General features: G+C 31.3%; 1 protein-coding gene across 1 annotated transcript; it reads right to left on the bottom strand.

Annotated features, from left to right (window-relative positions):
• Nucleotides 1–22: 22 nt before the first annotated feature.
• On the bottom strand, nt 23–2,763 carry LOC123218559 (cationic amino acid transporter 1-like). Its single transcript, XM_044640045.1, has 2 exons — nt 2,635–2,763; nt 23–1,961 (listed from the first exon to the last, which is right to left on the bottom strand). Exon 2 carries the CDS (start codon nt 1,894–1,896, stop codon nt 157–159), a length of 1,740 nt encoding a protein of 579 aa, XP_044495980.1. The 5' UTR covers nt 1,897–1,961; nt 2,635–2,763; the 3' UTR covers nt 23–156.
• Nucleotides 2,764–14,245: the final 11,482 nt, after the last annotated feature.

The following is a 14,245-nucleotide window of genomic DNA, read 5'->3' as shown; positions in this document are numbered from 1 at the left end:
TTTGAGCTCTTAGAGCGGTAACTTGTCGACAAAAACGATGATTTTCATTGTGTACTTGAGTGAGTTTGAATTCAAATTACAATCCCGTATATACGGAAAAATAGAAAGGAAAGCACTTATGAAACCTATTTTCTGCACTGTATTGTTTGGTAACCTTCAAATGTTTGATTCAAGAGATGCATCAGCTGCCTCCATAGTATCTTTAGCTGCATCATACGATGCATGAAGTGCAATGAAGAGGTAGTAAACCAATAAGATACATGTCCAGATAATGAATCTCATGAATGAGGGGCCATCGATGGAACCCATGATGAAAATATTTGCAGCAATGCAAGCTGATGGCGGCCATGGAAGTAAGGGTACTCCCCACAACTTTGGTTTCCTTGCTTGCTTCACTGTAAGTTGCAAGCCAAGTGTAGCCAAGAACCAAATTGGCACTGTTACTGTGTAGCCAATCCACCCATTTTGGTTTAGTGCCCAAAGAGCTGATGAAGCAATAGAAGCTCCTATTATCAGAGCCAGGAAACCAATGAGCTTACATCTGTCAGATTTGGAAGTTTCGCCTGCAACATAATATCTCCTTACTAGCAGTGCAATGGCGACGAGTGTAAAGATGAACAAGGTCGAAATTGAAAGGAGGTTTGATAATACATCTAAGCTAGTGAAAAATGCCACTATGGAGTTTGCAATGGTCATGACAACTGTGGCATTAACTGGTGTCCCAGTTTTCCCATTGATGACTGCAAGAATCGGTGGTGCCAAATGTGTGCGTCCGATGTGAGTGAAGTACCGAGCTTGGCCAACAATGTTAGCCAGCAAGACAGTGGTCATACCCTTCAATGCACCCAAGGCAACGATGTACTTAGCCCAGTTCATGCCAGCAGCTTGAAATGCAATGGTGAAGGGAGCGTCAACATCAATCTGATTGAAAGGCTGCATAAGGCACAATGTTGCAGAAAGCATGCAATAAGTTAATATGGTTATCACCATGGAACCGATTAGACCAATTGGGATATCTCTACCGGGGTTTTTAATCTCCTCACCCAGAGTTGCAACTCCATCGAACCCAACATAAGCGAAGAAGAGGGCAGCTGAAGCTTTTAGAATACCGCGAACACCATTGGGTGCAAAGTTTCCATAATTGGCGGGATTAGCTTGTGTAAGACCAGTGATGAAGATGAAAAGCAAGATTATGAGATGAATAATAGTGGCAATGGAGTTGAATCGAGCTGCCCCTTTCATGCTTAAACAAGCGCCAACACAAACAGCAATTGAGACAATAACTGCAATTGGGTCTAAATGACTGTAATCTGCAGCAAAAGATGACATATTTAATCGGAAACTGTCGGGATTGTGGTTGCACAAGGTAGCAAAATATGAAGTCCAGGACCTGGCCACGCTAGCACCGGCAACTACATACTCAAACAGAATGTTTCCAGCAGCAATGTAAGCCATAAAGTCACCAAGCTCCACTCTCAGATAGGCAAATGACCCTCCGGCCACTGGCAACTCAACCGAAAACTCAGTGTAACAGAAGACAGATAGCAATGCAGATAAACCTGATATAAGATAAGAAACAGTGACAGCAGGACCTGCATAATTCCTAGCAGCTTCACCAGTGAGGACAAAAATGCCAGCACCCATCACAGCACCAATGCCAAACCAAATGAGATCCCACCAGTTGAGGCTTTTCTTCATCTCATTATGACTGCGACCTCGCATTTCGCGTAGCTCAAGGTTGTCATCAGACCGCGCTAGGAGCCGATCTTTAAGCCTTGTTTTGGTGCTGGACAAGGCCTTTAGATAGTTTCCCCAGCTCTGGAATGATTCCTCTGGCAAGAAATCTTGCTTGCTGCATCCACATCCTCTCTTCTTGGGGCCATTCTCACTCACCATTCTCCACTCAAATCGGGAATTTTTTTCTTTGTTAATAAGAGGGACGACGAGACTTGCATTAAATTCTGGTGAATTTGCAGAAAAGTATCAGTGAACTCTACGAAGAAATAAGTATGGATGCCATCCTCTTAGAGGAAATTATTTGATCCAGATGGAATTTATAGCATAAAATATGCCTTTGACTCAAATTAAGTTGGTAAAATCTATGAGGCAATTTAGGATAAAGATTGTTGACGTGGATCTTTGATCCTGAGTTAATCGTTATCATTTTTATCCACAATCACTCTTACTAATTTTTATCCAAAAATTAAAATTTAAACCCTCTATATATTACCATTATTATCTCAATTATAGAAAAAAAAGAGAGAGAGATACCAATTGACATATGAAAATGCATTTTTTTATATATGGCAAACAAATATTCAGAAAAAATTAAATAAAAATGTGGAGAGAAAGTAACGACAAAAGAAATACTTTCATTATGCATTGCACGTTTATACATACATAGGGAATGTAGTACCAAATTAATAGTTGTTGAATAAGTTTTCTATGAAAGAAAAAAAAACTATATTTTATTTTTTATATTAACATTGAATACAAGAAACTGGTAAATTCGAAGCTTTGTCTTTCAATATTCCGAAATCGTAGAATGAAACACTAGTAAAATATATACAATTTGGGGAACATTAATATAAAGATAACAAAAAGAGAGAAATAGAAAGAAAGAGAGATAGATACCATCAGAACTAATAACCAACGAAGAATGGGGATGAATGAGAAACAGCTTGGCCAAGCTAAGCCCTCATATTTATATACAATGCTATAGTCTGATATTTTATTGAGTTTTGTTTTATAGTTGAAAGAATTAGGGTTACACTGTTGGTATTTTGTATTATTACTTAAAATGATAACATTAATATCGAATTTTGAGAAATACTGTGTAACCTATAACAAAATACAAAATATTTTATAAAATATATAAATTATATGCCATATCTATTTACTTTAAAGCCTTTTAAAAGGAATCCCAAATACGTTTCCACACTTTTTGTAGAACCATTGGTGCAAAGCCTTTGTTTTAATTCAACCGGTAAAGTTCAAGTCTTTGTGGTCAAGGAGACATAAACATTACTAAATATAATATTACATCTTCTTCACTTTCATGCTTTCCAGAGACCAGTCAACTTCTCGGATGGTAAATTTATTATATTAAATTAGATATATCCAGTCTTAGGATTTATATTGTATGCAGAATGAAGAATAATTTGTTTGTTATGAGAATTTGTAGTAGGAGATCTCAGCGCCTTCATGGTCTGTTATGATAGTATAGGCTCCAATTTTACTAATGATATACTAAGATTAAACTCTTAATTTAATTGATATAATGATTATATGATTTACCAGTAAACCTAAGATTTATTTCATTTAGTATGATTGGTTTAGTTTACTTCTAGCAATAAAACTATATAAATGTACTTTTTAGTATATAAATTAATATATAAATAATGTATCATAATATAATTAAGTGATTTTGAATTAATAGTAAAATAATATCTAATAATATAATAATATATTTGATTTATATCCATTTATATATTCAAATGTGTGTACGTACAATATTTCTTTATTTCTAGTTATTCATAACCACGATACCTAACAAAAGTGAAGCCATTGCCAGCTAGCCTTACCAGGAAGTACCTAAAATAGTAAAGGCAATTTGGTAAATGAATTATCTTTTTATATTTCATTTCCTAGGTCTTAATCTTATCTTCATGTGAAGAATTACCATCTTTGCTTTAGAGATTTTCCAGCTATGCATAGATATGCATGATCTGTTTTGGTATAATTTGAGAGTTTTTCAAACCAAACTAGAAAAAAAAAAGGTTTGAAAAATGTTCAAACCAAATTAAAAAAATAAAGTTTGGGCCTTTTTGGATTACGATTTAATCTATTAAAATAATTCATTTTTAAATATATATTATTTAATAAAATTAAATGAATTATAGTTTTTTGGTTAATAATATAAATATGTAAAATAACTATGAAATTTAAATATAACATATATGTAATAAAATAACAAAATAAATATGAAAAAATAAGTTGTTTATTAAAAAATTTTGTCCAATATAATTATATACATGTCTTCTAAAAGTTTGGTTAGGTCTAAAAATCATTCAAACTATAATCCAAACTAAAAATTATTTTTTAAAAATTTATTAACTCAAATTAAACTAATTTATAAACTAAACCAAACTGTAATTTTTAAATGGTTTTATTTAATTATACAGTTTGAACCGAATTATATACATGTTGCTCCTTTTAAAGCATGAACAAAAAGGCCTTGGCTTAAATATATGGAAAACCTTAGATAATTCTTATTGTTGCATCTTAATTTTAAGGAATTATGTAGGTTTACACTACATTTTTTTGTTATTAACTAACACACACAATTTAGATCCTTATCCAAGATGAGTTACGGTAATGACATTAAGGATCCAATAATGAGCTTTGATATTCACGACAGTGATTAAAGTCAAGGTATGTTTGGTTTGAATAATTTTTTATTACTAAAAATAAAATATTATCACAAAGACAAATTATCTACAAGATTACTAAATATAAATTATTAGTATATTTAGTAATAGAGATGTCAATGGGCCGGGTCGGGCTGGCTCCGGCTCAGCCCATTGGGTTAATGGGCTGGGTGGGCCCAAACAGTAATGGGCCTTCGGGTCAGGTCGGCCCATTGAAATATAAAGGCCCAAGGCCCGACCCATATAATAACGGGCCTTAATTGGACCAGGTCGGGCTTTAATCGGGTCGGATTGGGCTTTAATCGGGCTGGTCCAGCCCATTTAATTAATTTTTTTTAAAAATTTTTAATTAAAATTTTTTAACATAAATTCTTTTCAATTATTAAAACCAATAACAACATCCCGAATATTTTATTTATAATCCCTCACTTGTGGCGGAGGAATACCGTGGTTATATGATAAAAAATATTATAAATTGATAACATAATATAAATAAATTAATTTACATACGGTATAAATTATAAAACATAAATAAAATATATCTACTATATAACATTTATCTACTCATCTTCTATATTTAAATATCTGAATTCTTCAAAGATAAATAATTATTATTTGTGAATTTAAATATTTTATAATATTTTGTAATGATAATATTAAAATTAAAATGAAATTGTAAATATAAAAAATTATTATTTACGAATTTAGATATTTTTCAAAAAAGAGTTAATGAGAGGAAATGAGATTAAAAATATAATGAAATAATTGAAATTGAGAGATTAAAAGATTTATAAATAAAAGTGAAAATAAAGAAAAATAAAATAGATTTATTTAAAAAATAAATTAATTAAAAAAATTATGCAGAGGCCAATCTGCCCTTCTGCCAAGTGGCAGAAGCATAAATCTGCTTCTGTCGCAAGACAGCTACCTTTTGCTTATGCCGCCTAGAAAAAAAAGAAAAAATTTATTTTATAAACAGTGCCGGGTTGACCGGGCCAGCCCATGGGCCCAATATTAAAGTCCTAAGTCTGGCCCGATAGGCCTATGGGCTTGGCCCGACACTCTATAGTGCTAGACCGAGCTTTATCGTGCCCGAACTTTTTTTCGTGCTTCGGGCCAAGCCTCCATTTGGCCCGGCCCAATTGACGTGTCTATTTAGTAATATTGGCATGTATAAATAATCATTGTATTTGATTAAAAATAATAAAAGAATATTAAAATATTATTTTACTTAAATGCTTATAAAAGATTACTAGATATAAATAGTATTGTGTTTGTTTAAGCTAAGTCTAATATTAAAGTATTTTTTTTGTATGTTTTATAAAATATTATTCATGTAAATAATATATTAGCACTTTTTTTATGTTGTCCAATCATGAAATTAATTAATTAAATTATTTTTTAAATTGTCATTTGGTTTCCAAATATATATATATATATATATATTTTTTAAAATATTCTTCGTGTTATTATTTTAATTGAGAGTGAAGATATTTTGTCTTAAAAATTAATAAGTACAAATAAAACTATAATTAAAAATTAAGATTTAGAGAGATAATCAAATTACCCATATATTATCTATCTAATAAAAAATTATCATAATATTTTAGTTTTTGACAAATCAAATAAATTAATATAAAAAATAAAAGATAAATTTGATTACCCCAAGCCAAAAGCCATTTTAAGTGTGGAGAAAGAGTTGGACAGATAACAATTTTTTAACGTGGTTTAATTTAATCCATTGATCAAAAGTTTGTCTATGATTATGATATTAATAACTTTAGGTGAATGATTCAATGTCATAAATGCAAAGTTTACAAAAAAACAAATGCCCCAAAAGAGATTAAAAAGCGAAGGGATATCTCGGTAAGATAGTGGCATGTGACTAATCTTAAGTTAATCTTAAGTGTAGGAAGATATTTGATATCTATGTATGTGTAATTTTTCATACCCATAAAATTCTTGAGTTATGATGTTATTGGTTACAAATTCAAAATTCAAAATTCAAATTCAAGCGTTAACTTTCAAAATGATTAAAGTCATAATTCAAACTAACAAAGAAAGTCATTCTTTTCTCTATTTTGGGTAAATGATTTTAAATGCCAAATGATAGGAGGTGTTCTATGTTTATCTATTGGTCAAACCACACCGAGTTATTACAATTATTGATTGATCACTTATCAAGGAGACAATGTGAGTAAAAGACTACCATACAACATACATGAATGACAATCTTTACATTTAGAAGCACAAATTATTAATAATATAATGAAAATAAATGACATGGAAAAATGTCTGTATATTCTACTTGGCTATTATTTGAATGCCTTCCCAACTCAGTATATGAAAATCATTTAAGTAGATTTCTACCTTGTAAAAATAAGTTAACTTTCTATAATCAATTAAGTTCATAAGAAGATTAATTTCAGAAAGATTATTAGCCATATATCATTTTACAAAAAAGATTAATGAATTGCATTGGGTTATGCATTAAAAGATAAACTTTCTTTCAATCTCTGAACATATTTGTTGATAATGATTTTTTTATAATCAAGTTTAGTGTAAGTTTTATTTCTTATTGTTATAACTTATCCTTTAATTTTAATAAAAAATTCATTGAAATTAATTTTTTGTTTAGTTGTAACAAGTAGTTCTTTTAGAAAAAAGATGCTCTCTTATGCAGCCACTATAAGAAAAGAATTAGTCCATTTATCTAGAAAATTTCCTCTCTTTATTGATCAACGATTTATTGACTCAATTATTTTGTTTTTCACCTTTAAATTGATATATAAAAATTAATGACATTATTGGAAGAATATATACAAACTTTTAACTAATCCAATATTTTGGATGCACCGAAGCCGCCTCTTGGAAAAATATGATACACAAGTGATAATGGGAATGATTATTTTTATAATATTCCATTTATTATAAAAATGGTGGATATAATATTAAAATTATATGATTAGACTGAACCGAGTAAAACAAATTATTTTATTAGTCTTTTACCCTTTCTTTCTACAAAGATCAAGAATCTTTTGAAACTTGGAAAAGCTAGCATAGATTATTCTATTTAGTAATCATTTCTTTCGATTAATTCAAAATTCTGTTGCTGCAATTTTTTTTCAATTAAAACTTTTTCTACTTAAAAGTCATTGGACCGGAGCTAGATGGCAATTCAACCAATTAATTGGATTTTTGGCCCATCTTTTCTTGAATGAGAAGATGATTTTTCGATAGTAACAAGGACAAAAATGAAAATAGGATAATTAAAATCCCTAAATCAAATATATGAATAGATATATCTTCGATCTGTCTCTTCTCGATTTATTTCTTTTCTTATATATACATAAATCTTTTGATATTGAAATGCCCTTAAAAGTTTTAAATTATTACAAATGCATCCTAACACATAATAGTTATTCTATTATTTTTCTAGCAAGAATGAGGAGGGGAAGGGGAGGATAATTTTTCTTGAGAGAAGCGGAGGGGAAAGGGAGAAAAATTTTTTCTGCAGAAAGGTGATAAGAATTCTCCATTTTTATATCAGGGATGTGGTGGAAACGAATAAAGGTTTTTGTAAAACCCATATGTATGTCCAAAATTTTTTTTGTTATTTGCCTCTTATTGTATTTATTGAATTGTGTTTAGGTGATTTTATCTATACAAGTTCTTGTGAGGAAGTTCACATGCCTCTGTGTGTGTTGGTAAGGGTAGAATGGCCATTTTTCATAAGATGCATGAAAATGGTTAAATTTGGAAAAAACACATGACCGTATATGAGGGAGTACACGCCTATGTGCAGTCAACAAATTTGAATTTTGGATAGGCAGTAGTTTTGCAGTGATTTCGAAAAACTATCATTAAGGGGTAATCACTTACACACTCATGTGTATGGTGGCACATGATTGAGTGAGGCATTTTTTAGGGAAAATAAAAAGGATACAATGGCATTGGGCTAAGGTTCATTCTTCATATTTTAATAAAATAAAGAAAATTGAGGGAGAATCAAAGGAGACTTTGAAGCCAAAAGAGCCCAAAAGGATCAAAAGATTGTCAAAAATCCATCTTTGCCACTTGAAGAGTTTGCGAACATCAAAAGTAAGGTAAGTACAGTGAATTCTTTTTTTTGTTTTGGCTATTGGTGAAAATTTTGAATGTGGTAGAAAACCTAATGAAGTTTTGATGTGGTGATTATGTTGATGTGACAAGAGAATCAATTCTCTCATATGCTATTGTTCATTGATTTGATGGATGGCATGCTAAGAAACCATTGTTTTATATTATATGTGATATGATATATTGTGATGTTGATTCATTTATTTACTGTTTGTATTCACTTTAAGGGATTCATTATAATACAGAAGAAGCTCATTATAAAGTATCCGTAGTGACTAAGTTTGAGGATTTTAGTTATGTAAATGTTTAATTTGTATTGAAACATATTTGTGTGTTGAATGAGGTATTTTGAATGGTTGATGCATTATCATCTCTTAAAAGTGTGTAGAAACATGTTGGGTATAATGACAAAAGAACTGGCATGATTCTAGAACTATATTGGGTATTAGTTGATAGGAGGAATTTAGGTTTAGATGAAAATGAAATCTACAGCAAAAGATGACATTGCCCATGTAAGATAGAAGCATGTACGTGTGTCTTTAGGTGTAAATAGTTCCCATGTGAGTTAAGTGAACAAGCATTTTGAATTAGAAACATACACACGCCCGTGTGATACGGAACACACAATCGTATGGGTTAGTTTAGGTTAACACACGCTTATAGTGCAAGGATACAACCATGTGTTTTGGAATTTCTGGAGACACGCATGTATGGGATAGCCACACCCGTCCATAGATATAAAATGACAGTTTTACCCATAAGAGAGCAGAATATGGAGAATGGGAATATTTTGGCCCTAATGAAAACATATTGAGTTAATTAAGTATTTTAGGGGTGTTCAACTGTGTGGACAACAACACAGACCTCGAGCGAAACTATTCCAAGTCGAAAGTAGGAAACAATGCATATCTTTATTTTAGTGATCAACCTATGTGCGATGTGATAGTGAAAACATTAGGGTTAGTTTATGTGACCTTGATACCTATAGGGTTGGATTTGAACTTAATCGAGTTTGAACTCAACCAAGTTCGAACTCAGCTCGGCTAATAGAAAACGAGCTCAAGCTTTAGCTTGAGCTTGACAAGCTTGAAAAATTGTTATTCCGTTCGAGCTCATTCACGAGCCAAACTACTAGCGAGCTTGGCTTGTCTAGGCTCACCAAGCCTTATCACAAGCTAAGCTCGTGAGCCGAACGCATAAGCCGAGCTTACGAGCCAAGCTCACGAGCTTGCTTGACATCCCTAATAAAATTTAAATAACTTTAGAAGTGTACTCGAGAAAGGATTATGGGATACACCTATTCTTCATTAAACACAGCGTTGCCTCTCTCTAGTAAACCCTTTTATCCTCACCAAAAAGGTCATTGACCAAACTCCAATTTCCAAAACATTCAGATATGGCTGGTTTATTAATCAAATCGGTGAAAAAGAAGAAGAGATTAGGTCAGCTATAACCTACTATATCAATTTATATTTACCAGAGGATGAGTCAACAGAAGAAGTTGAGCAGGATCAGAATTTTAGTTCATGCTAGGAAGTTGAAATTGTTGCTGCAAACTTTCATCACCCAAAGACCCAAGAAGAGAGTTGGGGACTTCAAATGACACACTCTGTGGGAGTTGATTCAGCAATGAAACGAAAGAATTATTATTATTGTCATCAATCGTTGTGCTGCCACAATTAAAGATCGTCGTGAAATCTCTTCTCGGAAGAAGAGGCTGCTATCGTGTTACCACCACCAACAACTTCATTATTTCGATACGACGAGGGCATTGAGCGTTTAATAGGGAAAGTGTTTGTGGTAGAAGGAGAGACGATGTTAGAGATGTTGGGTTTAGGAATATTCGAAGAAGCTAATTGAGAAACAAAATCGTTTTGCTGCATGTCGTCTCCTGATAACATTCCTCAAAGAAATTATGATCATCATGTTCAAACAGTGAATTCCATAGCCACGGGTAGTTTTTGATTTTGATAACTTGTAAGTCTGATGTGTGCATCCCTTCCATACAATCTTGATCTTTGTCCCTCTCCATTGGTCTCTACGTTTTGTTTTTCTTGTAAATCTGGCATAAAACCAAGTCGTCAAGATGGATATATATAATAAAAAAGAAATTAAAATTAAAGCTGATTCTTTCAATAGAAACTACTTTTCAGAAGCTTGGGCGAGCTTAATTGGCTCGCGAGCTCCGTCAAGCTACTCAGGTGATTATTCGGGCTCGGGCTCGAGCTCAATTTTCATATCAAACAGAGCTCGGGCTCCGACTTGAGCTTGTTACCATAAGGTTTGTTTTGGGCTCGCTTGAACCGAGCTTAGTTCAAATCAAACCTAGATACCTATATAATTACTATGCACCGACACGAGGATGCTTTTGGGATGCTCATGCATGCACTAACACTGGATGTTTTAGCATATGGGATGCTTGTTCGATAATAAGAATGGCTCGGGTTCTTACTCCTCTTGTTATAGGGTATTCGTAGTTCAAGCTTGATCAACAAATATATTGGATGCACTTTATATATAATATTTGAGATATCTCATGCTTTTACCAAGCGTCCTGAACGTTGACATATATCGTTTGACATAGGTCATTTAGGATGACACAACTATTAAAGAATGGACGCTAGGTGCCTAAATATTCGGATGGATATTTAGGATGTTTGGGAAACATCAGAGAATGCCACATCATGATTCGGGAATGGAACACATGAATTTTGGTTATTATTAATATTGTGTGCAAGATGCTTAAAAGTCACTTACTTAATAAATGTCTGTTCACTCATCGTGTTCCTTTTATAGTTACGTAGGTAGATATATAAAGTAACGAGTTAATTTAGGACGTTACATAAGTAAAAGGCATTTTGGTCACTCGTGTTTATGGGCTGTTATCATTACGTTATTTATGTTGGGATTATTATTATATATTTGATTTTCAGACACGGAGACACTTGGAGTAATTATGATATTGGAATTGAATTATTTAATATGTTGATGAGATTTGTTTTAATGGATTATAAATTTTTTTTTTTTGTGCGTGGGTTAATTATACTCATGCTTTAAAAATCTGCTGCTTGTGAGGGGAAATTTTAAGTTAATACATCTCATTGGGTACTTATTCCAAGTATGAGTATATATCTGGAGAAGTGTGCCATAGTTTTCCCTACAACAATTGGGACAAGGATTAGGTTATTTGGCCTCTCTCTCTCTCTGCCTTCTTGTCATCTATAATTGGACCTTTATATTATTTTCAATAAAATTATGTTTACTTATAATAACTATCAATTTGAGTATTAATAATAATATATTATCATATAATCGAGTAATTTTTAATGAAAAATAAAGAAACATTCAATCATATGGTAACACATCATCATTACTATTTAAATTAATACTTATTACAAATAATTATTTTTAAATGATCTATACAAAAATAGCTATACCCCTCACTTTTATATAGCCTTAATTGTTCATGTCATAGGATTATGTATGTGTTATGTGAATTCAGATTTTGGGTTGAAGAGCCTAAACCCTTATCTGATCTAAAATAGAATTGTGTCAAATTTTTCAACCCTAAACTAAGTTGAAATATTTTCAAGTTAACCTAACCCTATTTGAATTAACCCAAAATCATATGTAATAATATAATTTGTTACGAAATAACACACCTTGTTAAATGTCAAGAAATAACATGATTTTTTACAAAATAATACACACAAAAATGACATGAGACAACATTTTGTCAAAACAAAATTACTCTATTTTAAGCTAATATTAATAGATTGTGTATTTTTCTTTTATATGATCAATTGTAGGAATAAAAAAAACATAATATCACAATCAAGAACTCAAATAACTCTACAACTTTAACTTCAAAATAATGTAATTAATAATCAATGAGATTAACAATTATTTGTCAAATATTAAGAAATTTAATTTTCAATTCATATGATGAATGTGATTGTCATTAATATTAAAACCACTAACAAATATATAAATATAACAGATCACACATAATAAGTTCAAATCAGTAATAATTATAACACACATAAAAATATATGATAAATGGTTTTCACAAGTTTGAAAAAAAAAGAGTTATTAAATTAAAATAAATATCTTTGGGTGGTACAAATTTGGTGTTTGTAGATGCAATATCTATTTTTTTGTTGATTAAAATTAGGGAATAGAGATATTGTGGATTGAAACACTTTTTATCAAATGAAAAAACTAAAAGATATTAGAAATTTTTTTACTGTTATAATGTTATACAATATTTTGTTTAAAATTTTTGAGTTAGTTCAAATTAATTTGAGTTAGCTATCAGTTAACCTAAACAAGACCTGATTTTTTGAAAAGTTAACTTGAATTTGACTCAAACTATTTTTTATATCAAAAATTATAATTCTAACTCAAATTTTTTTATATCATGTTAAAAGGTCATGTTAAATTTTGTCGAGCCTACTTTTCTACTTCTATAATTATTAGATTCAAGGTTAATACAACTACCCCATATATAAACTCAACTTTTAATCAATCTCTTATATATTCAAAAATTCATCTTGGCCTTTCTATCTCGGACGAAAATATCACACACACACACACACATATAATACACTTTTCTTGTATTACAGTTAGGTTTGGAAGGCTCAGATCATCACTTAAACTTAGCTAAATTGTTATACACATTTATCATGCACACTATTACCTTTCATTTCAATTAAACATTACAGTAGGTTGTCTTAAGTATGGTTTAAGGTTTTGTAACTCATAAAAAAAAAAAAGAACATATTCGAACATAGATTTAATTAATATTACAAAATGTTGAATGTATAATATGAAAATAAGCTGAGTCAAGATTTTATGCTAATTGCGTATGGATTCAGTTTTCAACATAATTCTTCACATTTTTCATGAGAGCTCTTGAGAGGCACATCTCAACACTGAATATCAATTAAGTTTAAGCAATATTTGAACTTCTTAATTAGTAAAGGCTTGGGAAGCATGTCAGTTAGATTTTCTGTAATACCAATCTTTTATATGAAAAAATCTCCATTAGCATACACACCTCATATTAATATGTTTGATGGCTCTTCCATGGTGCATTTGATCTTTGATTAAGTGAATTGCGGTTTGACTATTGTAATGAACAATGATAAAAATAAACTTAAAAGTGATCTCACTAACCAAACTTTTGAGCCAAATTGCCACCTTGAAGGCCTCTGCAATGACCGAATATTCTACCTCTATGGTATACCAAGCAATGGTGCATTAAAGAGTGGTCTTCCAACTAATTGCACACTCTTTCAAAGTGAATACATCCTATCAAAGATCTTCTTTTATAACGATTTCTTGCATATTATAAGTCTGCGAAGCTTATCAAACTGTCATTGCATCTTTCATACTCCAAACCTGCACAAGTGGTGCCTATCAAATATTTGAAGATCCACTTGACAATTTCCTAGTGTTGTTTGTCTGGTTAGCTAAGTACATGCTCACAACACTAACTGTTTGTGCAATATCCAGTTTGGTACATACAATCATGTACAGAATGTTTCCAAATGCACTAGAATACAAAATATGATTCATATCCTTATTTGCTTTAGGATATAAGTTGCTAGAAGTCTAAAGCAAGCTAAAACGGCTGCAAAAATTGGTTTGACCTTTCTCATATCAAACTTACTTAATACCCTCAAGCGAAAGCC

The sequence above is a fragment of the Mangifera indica genome, chromosome 6 (genome assembly GCF_011075055.1).
Source record: "Mangifera indica cultivar Alphonso chromosome 6, CATAS_Mindica_2.1, whole genome shotgun sequence".
Lineage (NCBI taxonomy): Eukaryota > Viridiplantae > Streptophyta > Magnoliopsida > Sapindales > Anacardiaceae > Mangifera > Mangifera indica.
This window is presented reverse-complemented; position numbering and strand designations above follow the sequence as displayed.

What these genes read in the sequence shown, in the direction of transcription:
- LOC123218559 (XM_044640045.1), bottom strand. Translation starts at nt 1,896, where the DNA reads ATGGTGAGTGAGAATGGCCCCAAGAAGAGAGGATGTGGATGCAGCAAG.